This window comes from Carassius gibelio, chromosome A2, assembly GCF_023724105.1.
Source record: "Carassius gibelio isolate Cgi1373 ecotype wild population from Czech Republic chromosome A2, carGib1.2-hapl.c, whole genome shotgun sequence".
In the NCBI taxonomy this organism is placed as follows: Eukaryota; Metazoa; Chordata; class Actinopteri; order Cypriniformes; family Cyprinidae; genus Carassius; species Carassius gibelio.
This window is the reverse complement of record NC_068372.1, coordinates 26,058,940-26,080,219: the sequence shown is the minus strand read 5'-3', so window position 1 is coordinate 26,080,219 and position 21,280 is coordinate 26,058,940. Positions and strand designations below refer to the sequence as shown.

At 35.1% G+C, this 21,280-nt stretch overlaps 1 protein-coding gene across 2 annotated transcripts in view; it reads right to left on the bottom strand.

Annotated features, from left to right (window-relative positions):
* Positions 1 to 21,004, bottom strand: part of LOC127934726 (calmodulin-regulated spectrin-associated protein 2) — a 33,090-nt gene extending 12,086 nt beyond the window's left edge. The window contains exons 1-6 of one of the 2 annotated variants that reach the window (XR_008147879.1): positions 20,380 to 20,986; positions 14,425 to 14,684; positions 4,553 to 4,714; positions 3,307 to 3,384; positions 1,901 to 2,042; positions 93 to 232 (exon numbers count right to left, since the gene is read on the bottom strand). Coding sequence is in view for 1 of the 2 variants with exons in the window: in XM_052532295.1 (XP_052388255.1) it covers positions 93 to 232; positions 1,901 to 2,042; positions 3,307 to 3,384; positions 4,553 to 4,714; positions 14,425 to 14,684; positions 20,380 to 20,542 (945 nt within the window). In the remaining variant the exon portion in view is untranslated. Of the gene's footprint in view, positions 1 to 92; positions 233 to 1,900; positions 2,043 to 3,306; positions 3,385 to 4,552; positions 4,715 to 14,424; positions 14,685 to 20,379 lie in introns of both variants that reach the window. The other variant, XM_052532295.1, reaches the window with a different exon arrangement.
* Between the last annotated feature and the right edge of the window lie 276 nt (positions 21,005 to 21,280).

The window sequence follows — 21,280 nt, the reverse complement described above, 5'->3', positions numbered from 1 at the left end:
GTGACTCTTGTCATTTCGGATAAATTATCTGCCAAATGCATAAACATATTATGCAGTAAAGAGAAGAAAACTACATGAATGTCAGGCTTTACCTTGATGGTGCTGGAGGCATACAGCATATCCTCCAGGGTGAAGTGACAGCAGTTGTTGAGGTTTTCTCTGCAGAACTCCTGGATCAGCTGGAGATTGTACAGACTGTCAGCCAATGACATTGTTTCTTTGACACAGATGTCTAGATGGGGAGGAAGCAAACAACATTACAGCCAATGAGGTTATGAACAGATCTGAGGGGGAGGAGACAGACCTCAAGTAGAAGCCAGTGAAGTTTCATAGAAGTCTGTGAGGGGCGGGAACAGAATGTGTGATGTAACGAGCAGAATCCTCAGAGTCACGGGGGAGAGACGTGTTTATGTTTGAATAACTGCTCCTCTGTTCTCTCTCAAACTTCCATTCACGCACTCCTACTCGCTCCTATTCCTTTCGCTCATTTCTTCTTCCACCCTCCATTTAACTCTTATTATTATTGTGAAGAAATTATGACTTTTATATAGCAAGGATGCATTACAAGGATCAAAAGTGACAAAGAAATTTGTGTTGTCATCAAGTGGCTTAAGTAGCACCATTAATTGTCTTTCAAATCAAGTTTAACGTCAAAGAAACCCTGCTATTATATCATTAAGTCAAATTTAAAATGAGGTAGAGACTTAAAATAAATATCTGAATGTTATGTTCTTGACTTAAGAGACTTCAGAGAGAGTTTTTCTGATGCTGTTTGTGTGTGAATGTCTGTTATCTATGGGGGCAGACTAGGGGCAGAGTATTTGGTTGAGAGTTTATCTGTACAGGCCTCTGTTGGAAGGCTGTGCTACAGTATCTCCACTACAACTCTCAATGAAACAAAAATAAGGCAGTAGGGATACACTCTTTCTGACTAAAGTATATTTATATAAGCAGTTTTGTTGGTCACTTCCCCAGACAATGTAAATGGTTTGTTCATTTTCGGAACACAACTTCAGATATTTTTCATGAAATCCGAGGGCTTTCTGACTGCATGGAGAGCGAGGGAACTACCATGTTCAAGCCCCAGCAACGTAGTGAGGACATCATTAAAATATCCATGTGACATCAGTGGTTCAACCTTAATTTTATGAAGCTACAAGAAAAATATTTGTGCACAAAGAAAACAAAAATAACAACTTTATTCAACAATTTCTTCTCACATACATGCATGCTTGTGGTGCTGCTGACACAGGAGCCACCGTCCTGACATAGAACAGGAATGTGCTGCGCCTTGTTTTCAAGAAGAGTAGTAATGAATGTGTGGTGAAGACTGACAAACAAGAGAAGAAATTGTTGAATAAATTCTTTTTTTCTTCTTCTTTGAACTACTGATGTCACATGGAATATTTTAACAATGCCCTTACTACCTTTCTGGGCCTTGAACGTGGTAGTTGCATTGCTGTCTATGCAGGGTCAAAAAGCTCTCGGATTTCATAAAAAATATCTTAATTAAGGGTTTGGAATGACACGAGGGTGAGTAATTAATGACCCTTTTTGGGTGAACTATCCATTTAAGTCTAGTTTGAAACTACACAAGAATTCCACTTTATCAGATTAAGTACAAGTGGAGAAAATCACTACTAATTGTGCTCTTGAATTTCAGAAAGGTGTTCTAGCAGTCCTACCTTAGTTACTCATGCGGTAGGACAAATTTTAGTCCAACTCATGACATTTCCCAGTCCTTTTTATGTCCTCCATAATTGACTTCAGAACCACTCAATGTGCAGTGACATCATGTCATCACAATAAATTGTGAAAAGCATTCACAATATAATGTTATAAGGCTGAACGTTGGAAGGAGAAACAGATCCATATTTCTCAGTGTTTCCTGCATAAGTACCTTCCAGTGGCACAGCATCAGGACAGTAGAAGTGCAGCAGTGCAGCCAGTGAGCAGCCGTCTGTGTTGTCCTTCAAGAGATTGTCCACCAGGGGGAGACAAATAACCTGCCGTGCTTTATAGTCCTCTCTCCTGTACCGTCCCTGTGGATTACACACACATAATGGTTGCCATAAGAAGAAGCAAGAAACAGACCCAGTTAAAGACAGAGTCAGTTAAGGGACACACACAGAGAAAAATTACTTCATCATATAGTGACAGGGCTGATGTAAAGTTACGGAACTGCTACAGTTACAACTGCATGCAAGAGGATGCAAAGAATGTGAGATCACCACAGAAATCTGATATCTTCTTCATATTCGATCTGTATAAGGAAACTTAAAGGGTTAGTTCACCCAAAAATTCAAACTAGCCCATAAATTACTCACCATCAAGGCATCCTAGGTGTATATAACTTTGTTCTTTCAGATGGAGTTATATTAAAAATATTTTATGTTTAATGGCACTCAGCGGGTGTCGCAGTGCATCAGCCCAAAAGAAGTAAAATAAAAAGTGCACATCCATAATAAAAAGTGTCTCACACGGCTCCGGGGGGTGAACAAAGTCTGTACATCTCTACGTAGTGTCTCTCAAACTTAGCATTTCATCTCTAGCTTATAAAATCTTCACTTCATTGATATTTGTGTTTGGATTAATGGATTTTATGGTTTTTAGGTATGTTCAAGTTTGTTGTGGCTTGAGAGGGGCAAAGTTACAAAGGCAGTTACACAATAAAATTGGCCTGCAGACTTGTGAATATTTCATAAGAACTGTACATGTTAATATGGAAGTATTCCTCAATACAGTACATTCATTGTGACTGTTTTTCCATGCCAAATAGAGTAAGAACAAGCTGCAAAACAGATTCCAGCACTACATGAATGACAGAAGACTGTGTAAATACTGCTGAAGTCTTCGTTCATTTTGAATGTTTCCAAAATAACTTCATATTTATATTGTCATTTCTTTAAATTATAATTTCTATAAATATATTTTAAATATAGTGCATTCATTAATAATTTAAATATTTGTACAAAGTATTTGACAAACAATGCAAATTAAATATTAAGTGCTACATTGGTATCCAGTATAGGATCTTTTAACTGTTTTTATTCTCACGCTATTTTCAAATGTCTTCATTAAAGCTTTATCTGTGGATTGACTTTGGTAGATTGTCCCAAACATCTGCAAGGCAATTTATGATTCAGCAGCACAATAAGTATATTTCTAACTTCAAAGGAAAGAAAAGTATAGTTTGTATGAGCCCATGCCATGCTGTAATCAATCACTTATTTAATATTCAACGCATGTCAACATAAGTAAAAAAAAGCTGTTCCAGAGTTTATTTTTTAATGATTGTCTCCTCACCTTTTGAACAGGGCAGGGTTCTCCTATATCTCGAACTCTTTGTTCTTGGGCCAAAAGGTCTCTAAGATGTTCATTTACCTGCATTGGAAAATGAACATGTAAAATAATCATGTAGCCTACAAAGGGACACACAAGCACAAATAAACACAGATTAATTTAGAAGATTTTTCTGTGCATTTTCCCCGTAGTGTAGTGTCATTGATCTTTGAAACTAAGAAGTACTGTGTGTGGATTTAACTCTAATATGTCTTTACTTGTCTTGTCAGCTGGATGCTTGGTAAAACATGATAAGAAAAAAAAACAGGGATGGGCAGAGCTTTAGAGAGTGTTTTCTTACTCTATAAGAGGTAAGATAAACAACAGAACATGAAGAGTTTACTTGAAAAAACAGATAACTTCATGATCAAAAATCATGTTTATGTTATCATTTATTTATTGTGCTGTATTGTGTTAGTTAGCTTTCCCAAACACAGTACACGGAGGCCAGGCTAGACACAACAGTGGAAAAAAAAGACGGCATGTCAACAGATCAAACACAAATATCTAAAAATGCCCAAAATATCAAAAGAAAAAAAAATCACATAAAAAAAGAAAATACAGAACTTAAAAGTGCTAATTCCATGGAAAAATTTATAAAGTTGGGAAAAGATTCAAAGGATAAGACCTCCAAAAGAAGAGCCCCGACCAAACTGAAACTGGGCCAGAACAAGCAAAATGCTTAGAGACTTCTTCCATCTGCTGAGGGAAGTTCAGTGATTCTTCAAAAGAAAGAGGAGGATCTTATGACATCGCTTGATATCTTGTGTGAAAATGAATGTGAAAACTAATATTATGAGAGCTCTGCAGAATTTAAAGTGTTCAGAATTAATACATAGTCTGAGTTCAATAAAGGAGGCAAAGTGAAATGGTGGAACTTCTATTTCGCAGAACCACTTGCGAGAAGAAGTTGCCCAACACGTTGCTCATCTAAGTCCTGCTTTTAGTGGAGGACTCAGAGGAAACGGAAAACATAAGTATTCATTGAGGACCATCACAGGAGAAGCAGGTGCAAGTGTCATCATCTTAAATTTTATTGTATTAAATTGTATATTTTTCACTACAACAGGGGGGCCCGGAAGACACAAAAGAACAAGACATTTTGGGTAATCTGAAAAAATCCATTAAGAAAAAAAATTACATTCTGAAATTCACTAAAACTGACATGTAGGCAACTAACGTATTATAATGTGAGTTGTAGGGATCTCACCTTGTTGATCCATGTTGTCACGGCCTCTTCAGCATCATAAGGGAAGTCTTCCTCAGGAGGGAAAGGGGTAAACTTCTGTATGCAGGTCAGCACTCTCTCCACACTGACCATTTCAACTGTGTACGCCATCATCAGAGTGTCAATCAGTGCCAGGTGAGAAGTCTAAATTGACAAAAAACATAATTGATTGTTATTGATAAAAGCATTGATTCTTCCTAGCAATTCTCAATACAAAATAACTGTTAATAAAAGGGACCTAATTTACAAGAGGGACAAATAACATTAATATGTTGTGCAATTTTATGTAAATGTACACTGAGAAAAGCAGTGTTTCAGTTTTTTCATACATTAAATATATTTTTTAAGTTGTTGTTAGAGGTCAAAAACAACGTGTCTGTCTGCGCATGAAACATACATGCAACTTCTTAAGCAGACATTGCTACATTTTCCAAGTATTGATTTTAGACTGGGAGGAAATTCTGAGTAAATATCTGTAACTAAATTGGACATCACTTACTATTGTTCAGTTACAATTAATATTACTGTGACTGCTGTTCTTGAAAATAGAGCTCAAGAACAGAGCATTACAGAAAGGCCTACAGGATAGCGGAGGAAATATCATCTGAGTCAACTGAGGCTGATGGTAGTGGTAGTGAGAAAGAATGGCAGCCAGAAAAAAAAAAGGATTGCACTGTAGCTATCCTTTGAAACTACACTACAGAAGAGTGAAACAGAGTATTCCTCAATTGCGTTTGCAATAATTGTTGTAACATACATTTTTTGTATATATTTTATAGCTTTCACATGATATATCTTTTTATTATTATTTTATTATATCATTTTATATAATCTGCATAAGAGCCTTAAAGAACACTAAAACTAAAGAAGGAAAAAAACAGGATTTCTTTTGAGTGCTTTCAGCCATGCTAAGTTTAGCCCCATCCTGGATCTTAAAATCTTACATTAATGAGAGTTCATTAATTCCCCTTAAATTAAACTGCCTAAATATCCCTAGAAATACAGCAAAAAGTTAACAAAAAATGCCCACTCCAAACAAATCTTAATCTGAAGGAGATTCTTTAATTATACGCCTTACACATTCTTATTTAAACAATACATTTTCATAAGACATTTCCAGCATGTTACACAAAGCTGAAACAAAATACCAATACAAACTTGATACAAAATGCTGATGCCTGTTAAAAACTCTAGAGTTATCTTAAGGGCTATGAATGGAAAAGCAGACATGGTACAACCACTTCTGGTCTCCAGGCAGCTCCTGTGGAAGTGGCGTCCTGGAGGAATGCCTGATCAGAACTACATATTGTGCTCTCCTTAAAGGTACAGTTTGAGTCTCATGGTAGTGTGCCATGAGAGGGCGCACTAAACAATAACAATCACGTGGTTTGATGACGCTAAGGAGGAGCATGGAATGATGGGATTTGTTGTCTTCTACCTAACCGCTGACCGCCATCAATCAGATGGAAAGATAAATCATGGATTTAACAGATGAGGTAGCCTAAAGTTTTGTAAATGTTGTGTTTGATGTCATAATTTTAATACGCGAGTTCAACGATTTGCATGAGTAGATTACATACAAAGTCAATGCCAAGACGCATTAAGACTATGGATGAGATGCTCCTTGCGCGGGTCTAGAGACGCGATGCCCTGTGTTTGGAGTGTATGCCCCATAATACTAATCTTGTTGATCCTTATAATAGCATACGTTTTCTTTAAAGATACGAATCAAAACAACTCACCTGTCGATTAAAACACAAGTGAGATAGGCATCTCTTTCTATGTTTACGGGAGCTGTCCTTGTCGACAGAACCAGCGACAGATGGTAAAGTGTAATTATGTTCCATAAATAAGTAACACAATCCACCATAAAACGTGCAAGAAGTAAATAAGGTACTGCTTGAAGCAAGCTAGTGGTTTGCTGGACGCTAGACACTACTTCCGCATTTGTCCACACACTGTGGTCATGTGGTTCCTACGTCAGTAAAGGCGGTAGCAAAGGGTAACTCATGTCATTAACATATGACTGCACTGCCCCGTGTCACTGTTTAGAATGGGAATTTTCTCACGATTGACAAGTAGTTGAAAACATTACAGATATTGTTAGTAATCAGCTGGACAAAATATATAACACTAGCATAGTGGTTTTTGGATATTTTACTGCAAATAACTTACAAATTGTACCTTTAAGCCCATTTACCAGTATAAAATGCTTAATTACTATAGCAGCCATGGATAATGAAACAGTGGTAAACCATTACTTGTGTATTTGTAGAGTTTCTTAGTCCCAAGTAATTGTACTTTTCCATGTGAAATTATGTTATTCTATTATCTGTTACATATTTAACTTTGAAACAACATCAAGCAAGTGCCTAAACGTGTAAATCTGTAGGCTGTGACTGGCCTTAAATCTCTTTGACCTGCTTTAACATTCTGATTAAAATTTTAAAAAGGACATGTAACTTAATCAAGCAATCCTTAAGCCACTAAAATGGACAAATAACAGTTTAATCCAGGGAGATCAGCAAGTCTTGGCATTTCACCATCCATGAATAACGAAGAAAATACTTATATAAGATTCACATCCACATGCTGTATAAAATACATTTAAGAAGAAACACAGATGTGGCTATCCAGCAAGTGCTCATATTTTGCCTAAAAGATAAAATATTAACAAATTCAATATGCAAAACTAAAGCTCTTTATGAATACTAACAGATGACAAGCGTTTATGTTTTTACTCTTTAATCCGTCTGGGTGATATCTTAAGTCCAAGAAGCTTACCAAGCATTTATTGTAAGCATTCAAAAATCTTTCTTTGGACTCCACCCAAACATTAAGCATGTCCAAATGAGTGCTGCCACGCAGTTTCTGTATATGTTGATATTTTTTTCATCTCCATGGTTTAGGTGTTCTCAGCGCTGTCAAAAACAGCTGAATATATTTTTTTCAGGTTTCTTTGATGAATAGAAAGGTCAGAAGATCAGCATTTATCTGAAATATAAATATTTTGTAACATTATAAATGTCTTTGTCAATTTTAAGCATCCTTGCTAAATAGAAGTATTAATTTCTACAATAACCCCAATAAAATATATGTATATATTGACTCCAAGCTTTTGAATGGTAATGCGTATAATGTTACAAAAGCTTTTTATTTCAGATAAATTCTGATCTCTGGCTCTATATTCATCAAAGAATCCTGAAAAATTTTTACTCAACTGTTTTAAATATTGATAGTAATAATAATAATAATAATAATAATAAATGTTTCTTGAGCAGCAAGCAAATCAGCATATTAGAATGATTTCTAAAGGATCATGTGACACTAAAGACTGGAGAAAATTCAGCTTTGATCACAAGAATAAATTACATTTTAAAAATATATTCAAATAGAAAGCAGTTATTTTAAATCGTACAAATATTGCACAATATTACTGCTTTTGCTGTATTTTGAAACAAATAAATGCAGGCTTGGTGAGCAGAAGAGACTTCTTTAAAAAAAAAAAAAACATAAAAAATCTTAAAAATCTTAACGTTACCATTCAAAAACTTTTGACTGTACAGTAGTTTCTCTTAAAATACCTTACTGGGTTATGATAATCAAAACAGTCCTGAGCTAGATTACGCTTTGATCTCTGCAAACCAAACTATCACATTAATCAAATATTTACTAATAATGTTTAATACCGTAAAGCTGCTTGATATAAGTTATTGCATAAAATACTATAGACATGTTGTGAATGCTTTACTGAGCTCATGCACACATTCACATTGGTGTAATAAGATGCATTTTTAACTGCTGCTTTCACACTGCTGTGATTTTTTGTTGTTGTTGTTTATTTCATTATTGAGAGGAAAGCGCGCGTCATATATTTTCATATCCAAACGCTATTCGGTTTGGCTCGCGTGCGTTTCTCTGAAGCATCGATCATGTCGACTAATCGTTTCAGCCCTTTTACTCAGACAGTGAGTGAATCATTTAAAGCTGTTACTGAGTTCATAATTGACTACCTCACTGAACCATCCTTAACTGTCCTAATACAAATATTTCCCGAAATGTTTTAGGTTAGCGTTTCCTGTAGCAATGGTATATGTAATATCACACTATTGCTCTTAAAGACAATATTTTAAAGATAACATTTTAAAGTAAATAACACATGCATAACTCCTGCAATAAAATGAATGTTTATTTTATATACTTACTTAATATTAAATAATTAATTGGAAAATATATATCAATATGCAAAATAAAATAATTTAAACTTAAATCTGTAAAATACTGTAAAAATAAGTCTTGATTTTGTAATCCTACTTTTTTCACAAATAAAGAAAAGAACAAGAAAAACACTATAACCAACAGTGAACTCAGTATAAATACGACATGAATAAGACATAACGCCTGACTGGATAGCACAGCATAGTTTAAATCTCTTTGGACAGCTTTAGTGTTTAAATGGGTCAAATTTACTTACTAAAATGTCTGTACCCAAACACATGGACGGTGCATCACACAGAGTACACATGTTTGGTGAATTCAATATTTATGAAATGTTCAAAGATTTGTTTAAATGATATTGATGTGTATATGATGAATGCTTACAATATATGAGAAAATTTGTCTATTAATAAGACAGAACTTTTAAACAAAGACAGTGAACTGAAATGCATTGTTACATTAATATATTTACTTCTTTTTCATATGATACTCTGTACAGAAAACTAGCAAATGCATAAAAATCCATTTTAGGGTTAACACCCAGATTTACACAATGTTATTACGGCCTGCTGGAGTGTCCATGAACTCTGCTAGAGGGATCTCTATCCCTTAACTTTGCCACCGAAAACCAGACTACATTTGCCATAACCCCTGCTTAGGAACTAATTTACAGTCACACCCCGATTCTAATCAGGTGGACTATAAAAGACACACTCATATACACACACTCATCGCTGAGTATTGCTAGCTTGTAGCGTTTCCAAGCTCCTGTGTTTCTTAGTTTTTGCCCTGCCTGTGTTTTATCCCTGGACTGTGTATCTAGTTTTTGATTGTTTGTTGCTTTGACCATTGCCTGTTTTGTGGATTACTCTTTTGTCTCACCCTGGATTGTACCTGTTTGCTGGTGTCTGACCCTGCTTGTTTTGACCTAATTTTGAATGTAGCATTTGGATCCTCAACTTCGTTGTCACACACTCCACGTTATACACACATTTCTGCATTTTTATATTAGAAACAAATACAAACACCCAGAGTCTGGAGTTCAACCTCAAACAGTGCTGTTTAGAGATAGCAGATGATTACAAGGCCCTGTCAGGCTGAATTTATCTTATGAGTTTGCCTCTATATTGCAGGCTGTTTATCAAACCACAGAGACTTTCAAATCACTTTCTGTAAAGAAGCACCAAACAAGGCTTCAGTAAATCTAACACTGAATTTTCATACTGTAGCAGTACGTTATAAAAATAGATTTTCACATTTCTCTGTCATATACTTTCAGCTGTTAAAAAAAAAAAAACACTGGCATATTAACGGTTGGTCTAAATGTAAAGCAAAGGTCCAAAGAGGTGCTCATGAACCTGACCTGGGACAGTGTGTCTGAACAGGAATTGCTTTCATATCATCAAAGGTGAGAGCGGCAGGTCTGGAACTGCTTCTGAGAGCTCAGGTATCCTTTACAACACAATGTGTTGATGTATGCAGTGCCATTTTCAGAGGGTTCATGCTTCGCTATGCAAACATGCTTTTCTTCTCTCTTCCTCTCTTTGCATAAAGACCTGTTGTGCTTTTCCTCTATCCTACTAACCGAGTGACTAATGGGTGGAGCGCTGCCAGCCAAAGAAGGTGAAGAGCATGAGATAAAGACTGAAAAACAGAGTACTTCTAGGAACTATACTGTAAAAAGTTTTCATTCTGTTCATCTGCTCTTGACTTTCAGTCTCACGTACAGTACAGAACATTACAATTAGAGGTCGACCGATAGTGGATTTTACAGATACCGATAGCTAGGTTGAAAAAAAAAAAAAAACTATTTTGAATTACTTTGTAAATAAATAGAAATATTAATATTAAATGTTAACTTTATATTGATAATTAAAGCTAGCTCATAGTTCTTAAATTAATGTTAACAGAAGCAACTTAAAAATTTCAAAATGTATTAGCAAATTTTTTAATTAGACAGAAGTTTTTAAATATCTACACAAAGGCCACATTGAAATTACATACATATGGATATTGTATGCACACTCTCAAACTTTATTTGCTTTTATTTTAGAACACTTGATGATTATTTAATCAAAATACCAAAATATTGCAGTCACACACACAGAAAAAATACTCATCGCGTGTCTGGGACAACACACTTGACATGAACTCTAATTTCAACTACTGTATCACACGCTCACATACATACATTACAGGAATTCTAATATATTCAACAGTGTCCAAGAGATGTTATTTAAAACAGATAGATTTAATTTTGTATTAAATATATGTATTGCTTCAGATTTAAAACTGAATAAAAATATTTCAAAATCGTTTTAATATTTAGCCCTGGAAATAAACAAAAAGTTTTAGGATTTTGAAAAAAAAGATGAAACAAATACAAATCATGACATGAAATTAAGAAAAAATATTTTATATTCTGCATTATTTCTAGGTGAAATATCAACAAACGGTAATATCACAAACGGTAAGATGTTACTCCATTAAAGGACAAGACACTGTTTGGCTCATCTCAAATCATGATCATCAGGTTTCACACAAACTTACAGAGTTCATGCAGCTTGAATGCTGCCTTATATTAGCAAAACAGGAACAAACTAAATACTAAGACATTCTGTAATGTTAATTATTGCAATTCTATTTATATATTTATAATATAAACTAAAAAGCACAATGTTGGATTAAACTAGAAAATTATACAAAATAAAAGCATTTTCATTACATCAGACCCTCACTGTATACAAGCAGTTTAAACCACTACATTTAGTGTTTAACCTTCGGAGTGACAGTGTATGTGCAGTCAACACTTTTCTCCCAAATATGCTGATTAAAGTGAATTTCATCAATGCAGTTTCGCAGGAGTGCAGACCCCTCCTCTCCAACTCACACACACCTCGACACACTGCCGCAGTGCTAATCGCCATGCCAACAGACACACCCACCCATGTGCACATAATGTGTGCACTCGTACAGAGACAGGAGACTAAGCTGTGTTTTTGGACACAGTGGGTTTACCTATGGTTGAGTTTTGCAGACCGACGAAGGTCACATTCTTTTTTCTAAATCTCATGTCACATGTGCTCTTCTTATCCAAATAACCTTGCCAATCATAAACACACACACACACACACACACACTGTGGCTGATCCAAAGACAAATCTGATAGCATACCGAAATGTGTTTTCATTTTAGAGCTTACTGTACATAGGGTGAGTCTGTAACAGTGAGAGCTGCGGATGTGTGTGTGTTAGTGTCTTAATGTGCATGTTGTTTCTGTGTTAAATCAGATGGTCTAGACTGAGCACTCTGGTTTCGGAGAGGTAAAAGCACCAAAATTGAACACCGAAAGGATACTGACTGTTACTGCAGAGATGGTGAGAGCGTGAGAGAGAGGGAGTACTGCAATGCAGACATCAGCAGTACCTAATATGGCAGTGTTCAGACCTGCACCTTATCCACCCTACACTTTACACCCTACAACACCCTTAAATGAAGTGCACTGCAGCTTACACACAGTCACCAAAAACAGCAGTTTGCATTACCAGTTCAGTACCAGCAGATTCATGTTATCACTGCCCTAACTTCTGAGAGTAACACAAAGGAAAACCTAACAATTACAGCCACACCAAAATAATTTTTACTTTCTTTTGCTAGTTTTATGAAAATCACTATAAAGGCATTACAGCAGACTTATGAAAGCTTAGGGTAAGGATACACTAACATTAAAATTCTCAATGATAACACTAAGCTGATTAATATGCCAGGTATTACATATATATTATGTTTTGTAGTGGTCGAGCGATATATTGTCGTGGCCAATATATCATCCGATTTTTTAAATATCGGCATCTGCAGATACAGTTTTCTGCTTGGCCGATATGTTCGAGGCGGGACTTTTATTTTGACGGCGCTGAGAAAGGCAGCGCCTGAGCGCATACAGCTCACATTCTCCCTGTTGTTCTCTGTCGTCATTAACAGTTCTAATACAGATAGAAGTCTGTCTAATAATTAGTAGCAGAAATTATGATTCTTTCAAGAGATTCGTACATTTTCAGTACGTTCACCAAAAAAAATCGTTCACTGATTCGTTCAGTAATCATTTCTTCGTATTACACAAAATATGCCAGCAAGTGGCAGAAAAGAGTGTATTCTGTGTTATATCTTAAGTCAACGAACGCATTCACTTGTTACAAAAACTGATCTGGCTTTATTCAAATATGTGCATAATGGCTTTCAATATATAAAAAGTCTAATTAAAGTTGTTCAGATGAACAAAGCAAGAGGTTTTCTTGCCTAATTAGCATTTTAATTGTTTGGTCCGACAGTTTGTATATTATATATTCACATTCATAAATCAGGGATTAATGACAGAATGAATGAAGTTTGAAGTTTTGAAGTTTTTAAATATCTACACAAAGGCCACATTGAAATTACATACATATGGATATTGTATGCACACTCTCAAACTTTATTTGCTTTTATTTTAGAACACTTGATGATTATTTAATCAAAATACCAAAATATTGCAGTCACACACACAGAAAAAATACTCATCGCGTGTCTGGGACAACACACTTGACATGAACTCTAATTTCAACTACTGTATCACACGCTCACATACATACATTACAGGAATTCTAATATATTCAACAGTGTCCAAGAGATGTTATTTAAAACAGATAGATTTAATTTTGTATTAAATATATGTAAAAATATGTATGTATTGCTTCAGATTTAAAACTGAATAAAAATATTTCAAAATCATTTTAATATTTAGCCCTGGAAATAAACTAAAAGTTTTAGGATTTTGAAAAAAAGATGAAACAAATACAAATCATGACATGAAATTAAGAAAAAATATTTTATTCTGCACTATTTCTAGGTGAAATATCAGGGATTAAATTAATTAATTAAAATGAATAAATAATTTAAATACATTTTCATAATAAATTATAATATTAAAATTCTATACTATTTTGTCTAAATAATTAATAATAATTAATAATTACATAATCCAAAATAAAAAGCTAAAAACAAAAAAACAATAATTTTAAATTAAGTAAATTAATAAATAAAACATTATAATGCACAGTACAAAAAATTAATATTCATTTTGAGGTTTGCGAAATATTATCTTTAACAATGTTAATAAATTATATTAGGTAATCTAAACAAAAAATTAAGACATAAATATAAGTATTGTAATTTTATGTTCTTCCTAAATGTTTGACTTTTTATTTTACAGTGAAATGTTACAATAGTAATGTTTCTTATTTTACTTAATATTTTACTGAATAATGACAATAATATTAAAAGAATAATAAAAAGTATTATTATTTTTTTATTAACTCAAAACTTTTGGCCAAATTGCAGCCCTACAAAGAAGCATTTTTTACTTTTTTAAAATCACAATTTTTATCAGGAAAAAAAAAAAATTCACCAAATTGCACAGCCCCAGTCTCCATGCATTGTGCATTTCTACTAAGCACACATTACAGTACTATGAAGGCACTGCAACATTCTTTTGAAATCATTTGCAGGGTCACATCACCATTAAAATAAACACTTGCACTCTACATCTAAATATATGTCAGCAACAGAAAAAAATGAAGATGTAGTGCCAAATCACTTGCCATCTGTATGGGGGTCTTGCAGAGGTCTCTCTCAGTCACAAGTCTCTCCTGGTCAGTGACGTAGAGGCCCTTCTGAGCGAGGGCCTGGATGATGGCGTTGTGCCCCAGCAGAGGTCTAGCCGCGTCGCTCCTGAGGATCAGACTCCCAGCACGGCAATACAACTCAGCAGAAAGCAGCAGAGACACAACAGGGGGCTTCACATGCTCCTGATCATACTGGTCTCGGTAGAATGGATCCTCCAACTCCACAGGCACACAGTCTAAAGAGAAAGAGAGAGATTGTGATTGATTACACAAAAGTGTCCAAGAATTTGGAGGATAATGTGAAAAAGTGTTTATTCAGGTGGTTACGTGAAGTGGGTAAATCATTTTGTCAAAAAAAGAAAAAAAAGAAAACAAGTACTATTCATTTCTTTAGGTGAAAAGAATAATCTTTTAATGTGCCTTTAAATCTGATTTAGAATCAATGATTGGAAAACAAGTGGAACCTGAAAAGAGAGACACAATGTTTTCAGTCTAATCCCATTGTGCCTCCCGCTTAATCCGATTTACTGAAGATCTTCAGAATAGCACCATAGACTCAAACACACACAAACAGACAGGTACAGGCATGCATGATTTGAGTCACACACATACAGACTGCAATCATTGAGGAGCAAGCAAATACAATTATACACACGTGTAAACACCCAGGTATAGGCCTGCAAAAACTGAGTCACGAGCACTTGCCTAAAAGACAAAGCAGTCATGATGCACACAAACAGAAAATAACAGCTTTAGGATGACAACATCTGCAGATCAAAAATTCTGCTGTTTCTGACGCTGAGCTGCGACTGAAGATGTCTGAGTTTAGAAGAAGCAGGAAATTCCTGGCACCCCATAATGCTTCAGTGTTTGAGTCAGACAACAGGTGATGTAGATTCCTGCTCTTCCCGGGTCATTTCCTTTCACTATGTCTTTGTGTGTATGTTTTTCAGCAGCAGGAAATATGTGTCTTAAAGGTGCAGTGCAATTCCTGCTTAAAAATAAGACATAAAAAATAAAAATAGGTAAGAATTTTTTTATTTTAAGAAAAATAATTATATACAAATTAATAATTCAACATTAAAAATAAAAAATACAGAAAAAATATATATATTAAAGTAAATGTTATTATTTTTAAACATTTTTTTATTCAACTTGAACAAGTTTAAACTAATACAATTAAATAAATAAATTAGAGGGGGGAAAAAATGTGTTTGTTGCATGATTAGTTGACCATCATTATCAATTTGTATTAAACACGTATTTCCAGCATTAACTTATAACTTCTGTCGATGGTTTTTTTGTGTATTTTAAATATTTAAAAACTCTTTAAAAAAATTCCTCCAAATCTTTACAAAAAGCTGCTGCGTCAATGGAAACCCTTTTCCCCGCAGGCTCCGCCAGTTCAGAGCCAAAAGCAAAAACACACACACATTTGCTTCTGTAAAGCTCACAGTTTTTCCTGAACATGCTGCCTGGTTATGGAAAGTTTTTTCCCCCCACGTTTCATCCCAGCTAGATGGGGGACAGAGGCAGGAAGCGGCTCTCGAAGGCACGACAAACACAGGGAGGAAGTGAGGGGTCAGAGAGAGAAAAGCCTGAGGCAGCGAGTCACCACAGCTCACAAAAGCCTTTCAAAAGTTCAAATCTGCCTTTTTGTGAGTTAAAATGTTACAGTAAGGAAACATAACTCAGTTCCTTTATGAAATTATTATCTTAAGGTCAATTAGGTCATGTGTTTTCTAAATAATCCTACATTCTATAGATTTTTAAAGATGTTCTTGACATATAATCATTCCAAGTATAATGACATTGACCAAATTGTACGTATGTTAAGGACAGCAATTGTAATTGTCTTTTCTTCTTTAATGTGAAACGGCTTCTCAGGCAATTAAAAAAGAAGTTGAACAAGACTTGATTTTGTTCATCATTAACTAACTGGATTGTTGTTGTTTGCTAATAGCAAACTGATGCTATCATCTTCAGACACAAAGAAAGTAATAATTTTCACATTCCACATTATGAGTCCCTCATGTAACATAACATAAGCGTTCCTGGTCCTTAATAACAGTTAACAGAGAGAATAACAGTGCAGAGAGTCACATGTGAATGTCACACACTCCCAGCGCTCCTCAGGCTTCAGTGATGTAACAGAAACGAATGCTCTCTCTCTCTGTTGTGCTATGTGCAGTATTTCACAGATGTTAGGCTGGAGGGAAAGACAGGACATGGACAATGTCATTATGAGGGCCTACTGGCATTCAAAACAGCTGTTTGTGGCCTTGTTTATTTTTCATTTCCGAGAAAAGTATCTGGGTGAACAGACATCCACCAGACTCTGTTTCCATTCTGAGGATGCCTTGCAATGGGGCGGCTCGTCTTCCTGTGTTTGTTTCTCATGCTGATCAGCAGTTTCATTCTGCTGTGAAGAGCAGTGACGGATGGGGAGATATTATCACCCTTTCTAAAAAAACTACCATAGTACTTTAAAAAATACCACCGTAAGAACGTAAGAAGAAGGTATTACAAATTACTTGCATGAAATATGTTGACAAAATCACTGGATACAAAATACATGTTGCTGTATGTATGGTCCCTTGTCAAAAAGAAGTACACTTAAGCATACTTTTAAAACAAGTCTTTGTTATGGAAATAATATGCATGCAAAGAATTGAACTGAAGTGCAAATTAATTTAATGTTATTGGACACTAGATTATATGTTATTTGCAAATAAATGAAGATGTATTATTAAATTCTATTAACTGCAATTCGTTGAACTTAAGAGTGTTTTGTGACCCACTTACAGTAGGACTTACAGTAAATAAATCTTTAAATATAATTTCATAATTGTCTTTGAAATACGATTACTACCGAATGAACTGTTATGCAATCATGATAACTAAATTATACTTTATTGTAATTTCTGAAACTTGTATGTCAAATTTAAATGGATTTTTAATATTGTAATATTGGATAACATAACAGTTAGCAATTTAATGTACTCCTTAGAAGCACAATAAAAGATTATCAAATGATGTACTTTAAATTAAAACTTTTAATCTGAAATTAAACTGCACTCTTAAAGGGGTCATATGATGTTGCTAAAAATAACATTATTTTGTGTATTTGATGTAATGAAATGGGTTTATGTGGTTTAAGTAAAAAAATAAAAAAAAAGGCATTATTTTCCACAGTGTACTTTATTGTTTCTCCTCTATGCCCCACCTTTCTGAAACGCGTCAATTTTTACAAAGTTCATCGTTCTGAAAAGCGAAGTGTGCTCTGATTGGCCAGCTAACCAATGCATTGTGATTGGCCGAATACCTCAAGTGCGTGACGGAAATGTTACACCCCTTTCTATACTCTGATGTCAGGTGTCCCAGAGCGCCTAGACAAACATATTAAAACTCAATTTTAAACAAAGCATTTGTTGCATCCAGTGGAGACATAATTACTGATTATAATGATAATACCAGCGTGTTTGAATTGTCAGTGGGAAATCTTTTAAATATATAATCGTACTTACAGTCTGCAAATTAGAACAGCTGCCATTGTAGTCTACTCTCCAAGGATCAGGAAACATTCCTCCATAAAATGCGTAGACATATGGAGGCGTGTAAGAACGAGCCGTGTTAGGAGCTATTGACTCTTAACTTTTATAACTTTTTATAACTTTTATAAAGAATATCTCTTTGGGTTTGAGGCCTTAGTCTTTGAAATTACAGATCTTCTTTTTGCACCAAGAGATTGTAATATTCCAAAGAGAAAGGAAATATTTAAATTGCACCATATGACCCTTTTAAAGTGTAGCCTACTTATTAAGTGTGTGAAGAAATGTAAAAATGATGAAGTACAGTTTTTTTTTTTTTTAATATACTTTTTCTACATTCAATACAATTAAGCACATTTCATTCACAAGAGGTTTAATGTCCAAAAACAATGGCGACCAAGTACAATAGTAATAGTACAAAAGCACACTGACTCAAATTTAGGTGATTCAGAGAAATCTGTAATGGAGATCATAGTAAGTCCATGCTTTATCAATTAGATAACAATTTATCATTAGAGTTCATGAACACCAGCAACTCCAATGAGAAAAGCAGACTTTTTACACACACACACACACACACACACACACGTTTGTTTTTGTGAAAAGTGGGGACATCCCATAGGCGTAATGGTTTTTATACTGTACAAACTGTATATTCTATGGCCATAAACCAACCCTACCCCTAAACCTAACCCTCACAGGAAACTTTGTGCATTTTTACTTTCTCAAAAAAACTCATTCTGTATGATTTATAAGCATTTTGAAAAATGGGGACATGGGTTATGTCCTCATAAGTCACCCGCTCCTTGTAATACCTGTGTCATACCCATGTCATTATACAGAGTTGTGTCCTGATATGTCACAAAAACATGCCCACACACGCACACACACACACACACTTCTGCCAGGAGCCATCATCTTGGCCCTATTGCACTGCACTCCACAGGCGTTTCTGTTGTGGGCCGGATGGCCGTTCTAGCAATAAAAGCCAAACTACTAAGGCCATGCAAGTTTGATAGTCTGTGTTTATGTTTATTCCAGCATCCTCCACGGGGACCTATTCTGGAAAATTCAATCCTATTACTGTGTGCAGAAGTGGAGAATCTGCTTTGAGCATTCATTATGGACTGTGGGGAAGGACTCTGAGCCATGAGCCAGACAGTGGCCTTTCATGAGTCTATGTAGGGATCTAGGCTAATGTTTTCTGCAGACATGGCAAGAGCTACCACCATCTAGACTTTTTCTGAAATTCATAGTTTTTAACCTCTGTATACTGTTCTCATGAGACATATATGCACATAAAATAACTTTAAAATTACAGAAATCATTTTAATCTTTTTTATGTCTCCAAAGAGAACAACACATTTATTATCTTTTCATAATTTAACTAATTAATGTTTCCCATTAACAAAATCCCTCCAATAAATGGCCAGGATGCTAAATTGAAAAATATGTCCACTGCAATTATAAATACTGATAAGGAAAATAGGCACACTGACACACTTTTTACTCCATATTTCTCAGAGTAAGTTTATTTTCAGTACAGAGACATGCTTTGAAGTCTTGTCTAAACAACAACAACAACAACAACAACTGAACATGTCCCCTGTCACTGCCTAGGAAAAAAAATATATATACAGTTGATTGAATATATAGTGAGCAACAGCAAGGTGTCACACTACATAAGTTTTCACAATAGAAAAAGTAACGAACCATAACAGTTATAAAAGACAAAACAATTTATGACGTTTTTCAATCTTTTAAACGCCACGGACCCCCAAATATGGTCATTCTCACGCAAAGGACCCCATCCTGTAAAACTGAAAAGCCATCTAAAGAGTTTGTACAAAAACCCAATTTATAGCTACTGTAAAAAAATATAAAAATATGCTTAAATAATATTAATTTGACAATTTCTGCTTTCTTTAAAGCTAAAAGTGCTGTTATTGTACTGTATCTATTTATTCATTTGATTACTTATTTTAACCGAATTATTTTTTTGCTGTTGTTTTATTTTTAGTTATTTAAATTAGGCTACATTTTTAATTATTTAATTTCTTACTTATTAGTTTTTAATTTATTAAAAATAATAAAGTTTTTTACAGTCATATATATATATATATATATATATATATATATATATATATATATATATATATATATATATATATATATATATATATATGAACATACACGGTTTTTTTTTTTAACACTCTCATTTCGTATATCATTTTCACGGACCCCCTAGAATTCCCTTGCGGCCCCCTGTGGTCCACACTGTGAAAAATTTGATATTAAATCACTGAGATAGTGTTCAGCCCTAGAAAACTTCCCCCAGCACTCAAATGTACGATTTTTCAAACCGTTAAGCGCCACCTACCAGACCCGAAGGCTTTGGCGATGAGCCACGTCAAACTGCACGATATCTTGGCCCTGGTGAAATCATAGTGATCAACAGATTTGATCGTCGGCACGATGAACGTCCTCTTGCTCTCCTTGATCTCTGCGGCATCACCCATCTTGACATCTGCGCGCGGCTGCATCGCGTCCCGCGGGAGTGACTATGCGATCAGAGCGGTGGACGACATTCCCATGCTTTAATGAGATGTGAAATATAACGGATCGGCCCAAGCTCTCGTGTAGTCCAGTAATCCTCCTCTCATATATTGATTATACACACGAAAAACAATTCCAACTGCATCCCCGAGCGCCGGACTTAAAATCCAACAAGAAATTCCAGGCGACTGCGGTAGTTCTCATCCTTTTCCCGGCATTATATCCTCAAGTTGGTATAGACGACTTAAATCAATAATTTGTTGGTGACACGAGCGCCATGATGAGGGATGTCAAGTGCAGTGGCGAAAAGAGGCCATCGATGAGATCACTGTTTTGTGTCATGATTTCTCCTCTTCTTTAACTTTTGTTACTGTCTTTCCTAAAATCTCTCCCTCTCCCTGCGGTCCGCCTGCCGCACTGTGGCCTGGAAAAAATAAGAGAGATGACTGCGCATGCGCGAAACGCCCAGACGCAGACAAGCAGCGCTGCTGGCGGAGGCAGATTCATGGAGCATCAAATGTTTGACTTATCTACACTGCATTTTATTTTACACATCTGTCCTTTCAGTTCTCTAAATACCCTACTGTGTTTGTAGGCTACGCTGTGTTAAAAAAACAGTCGAACAATTTTTTTTGAATGTATAATGTTGCTAAAATTGTTTGCGTTTAATTTGCTGTGAATGTTAAACGTGGTGACCTCAGGTAAATTTAAACAATGATGCATAA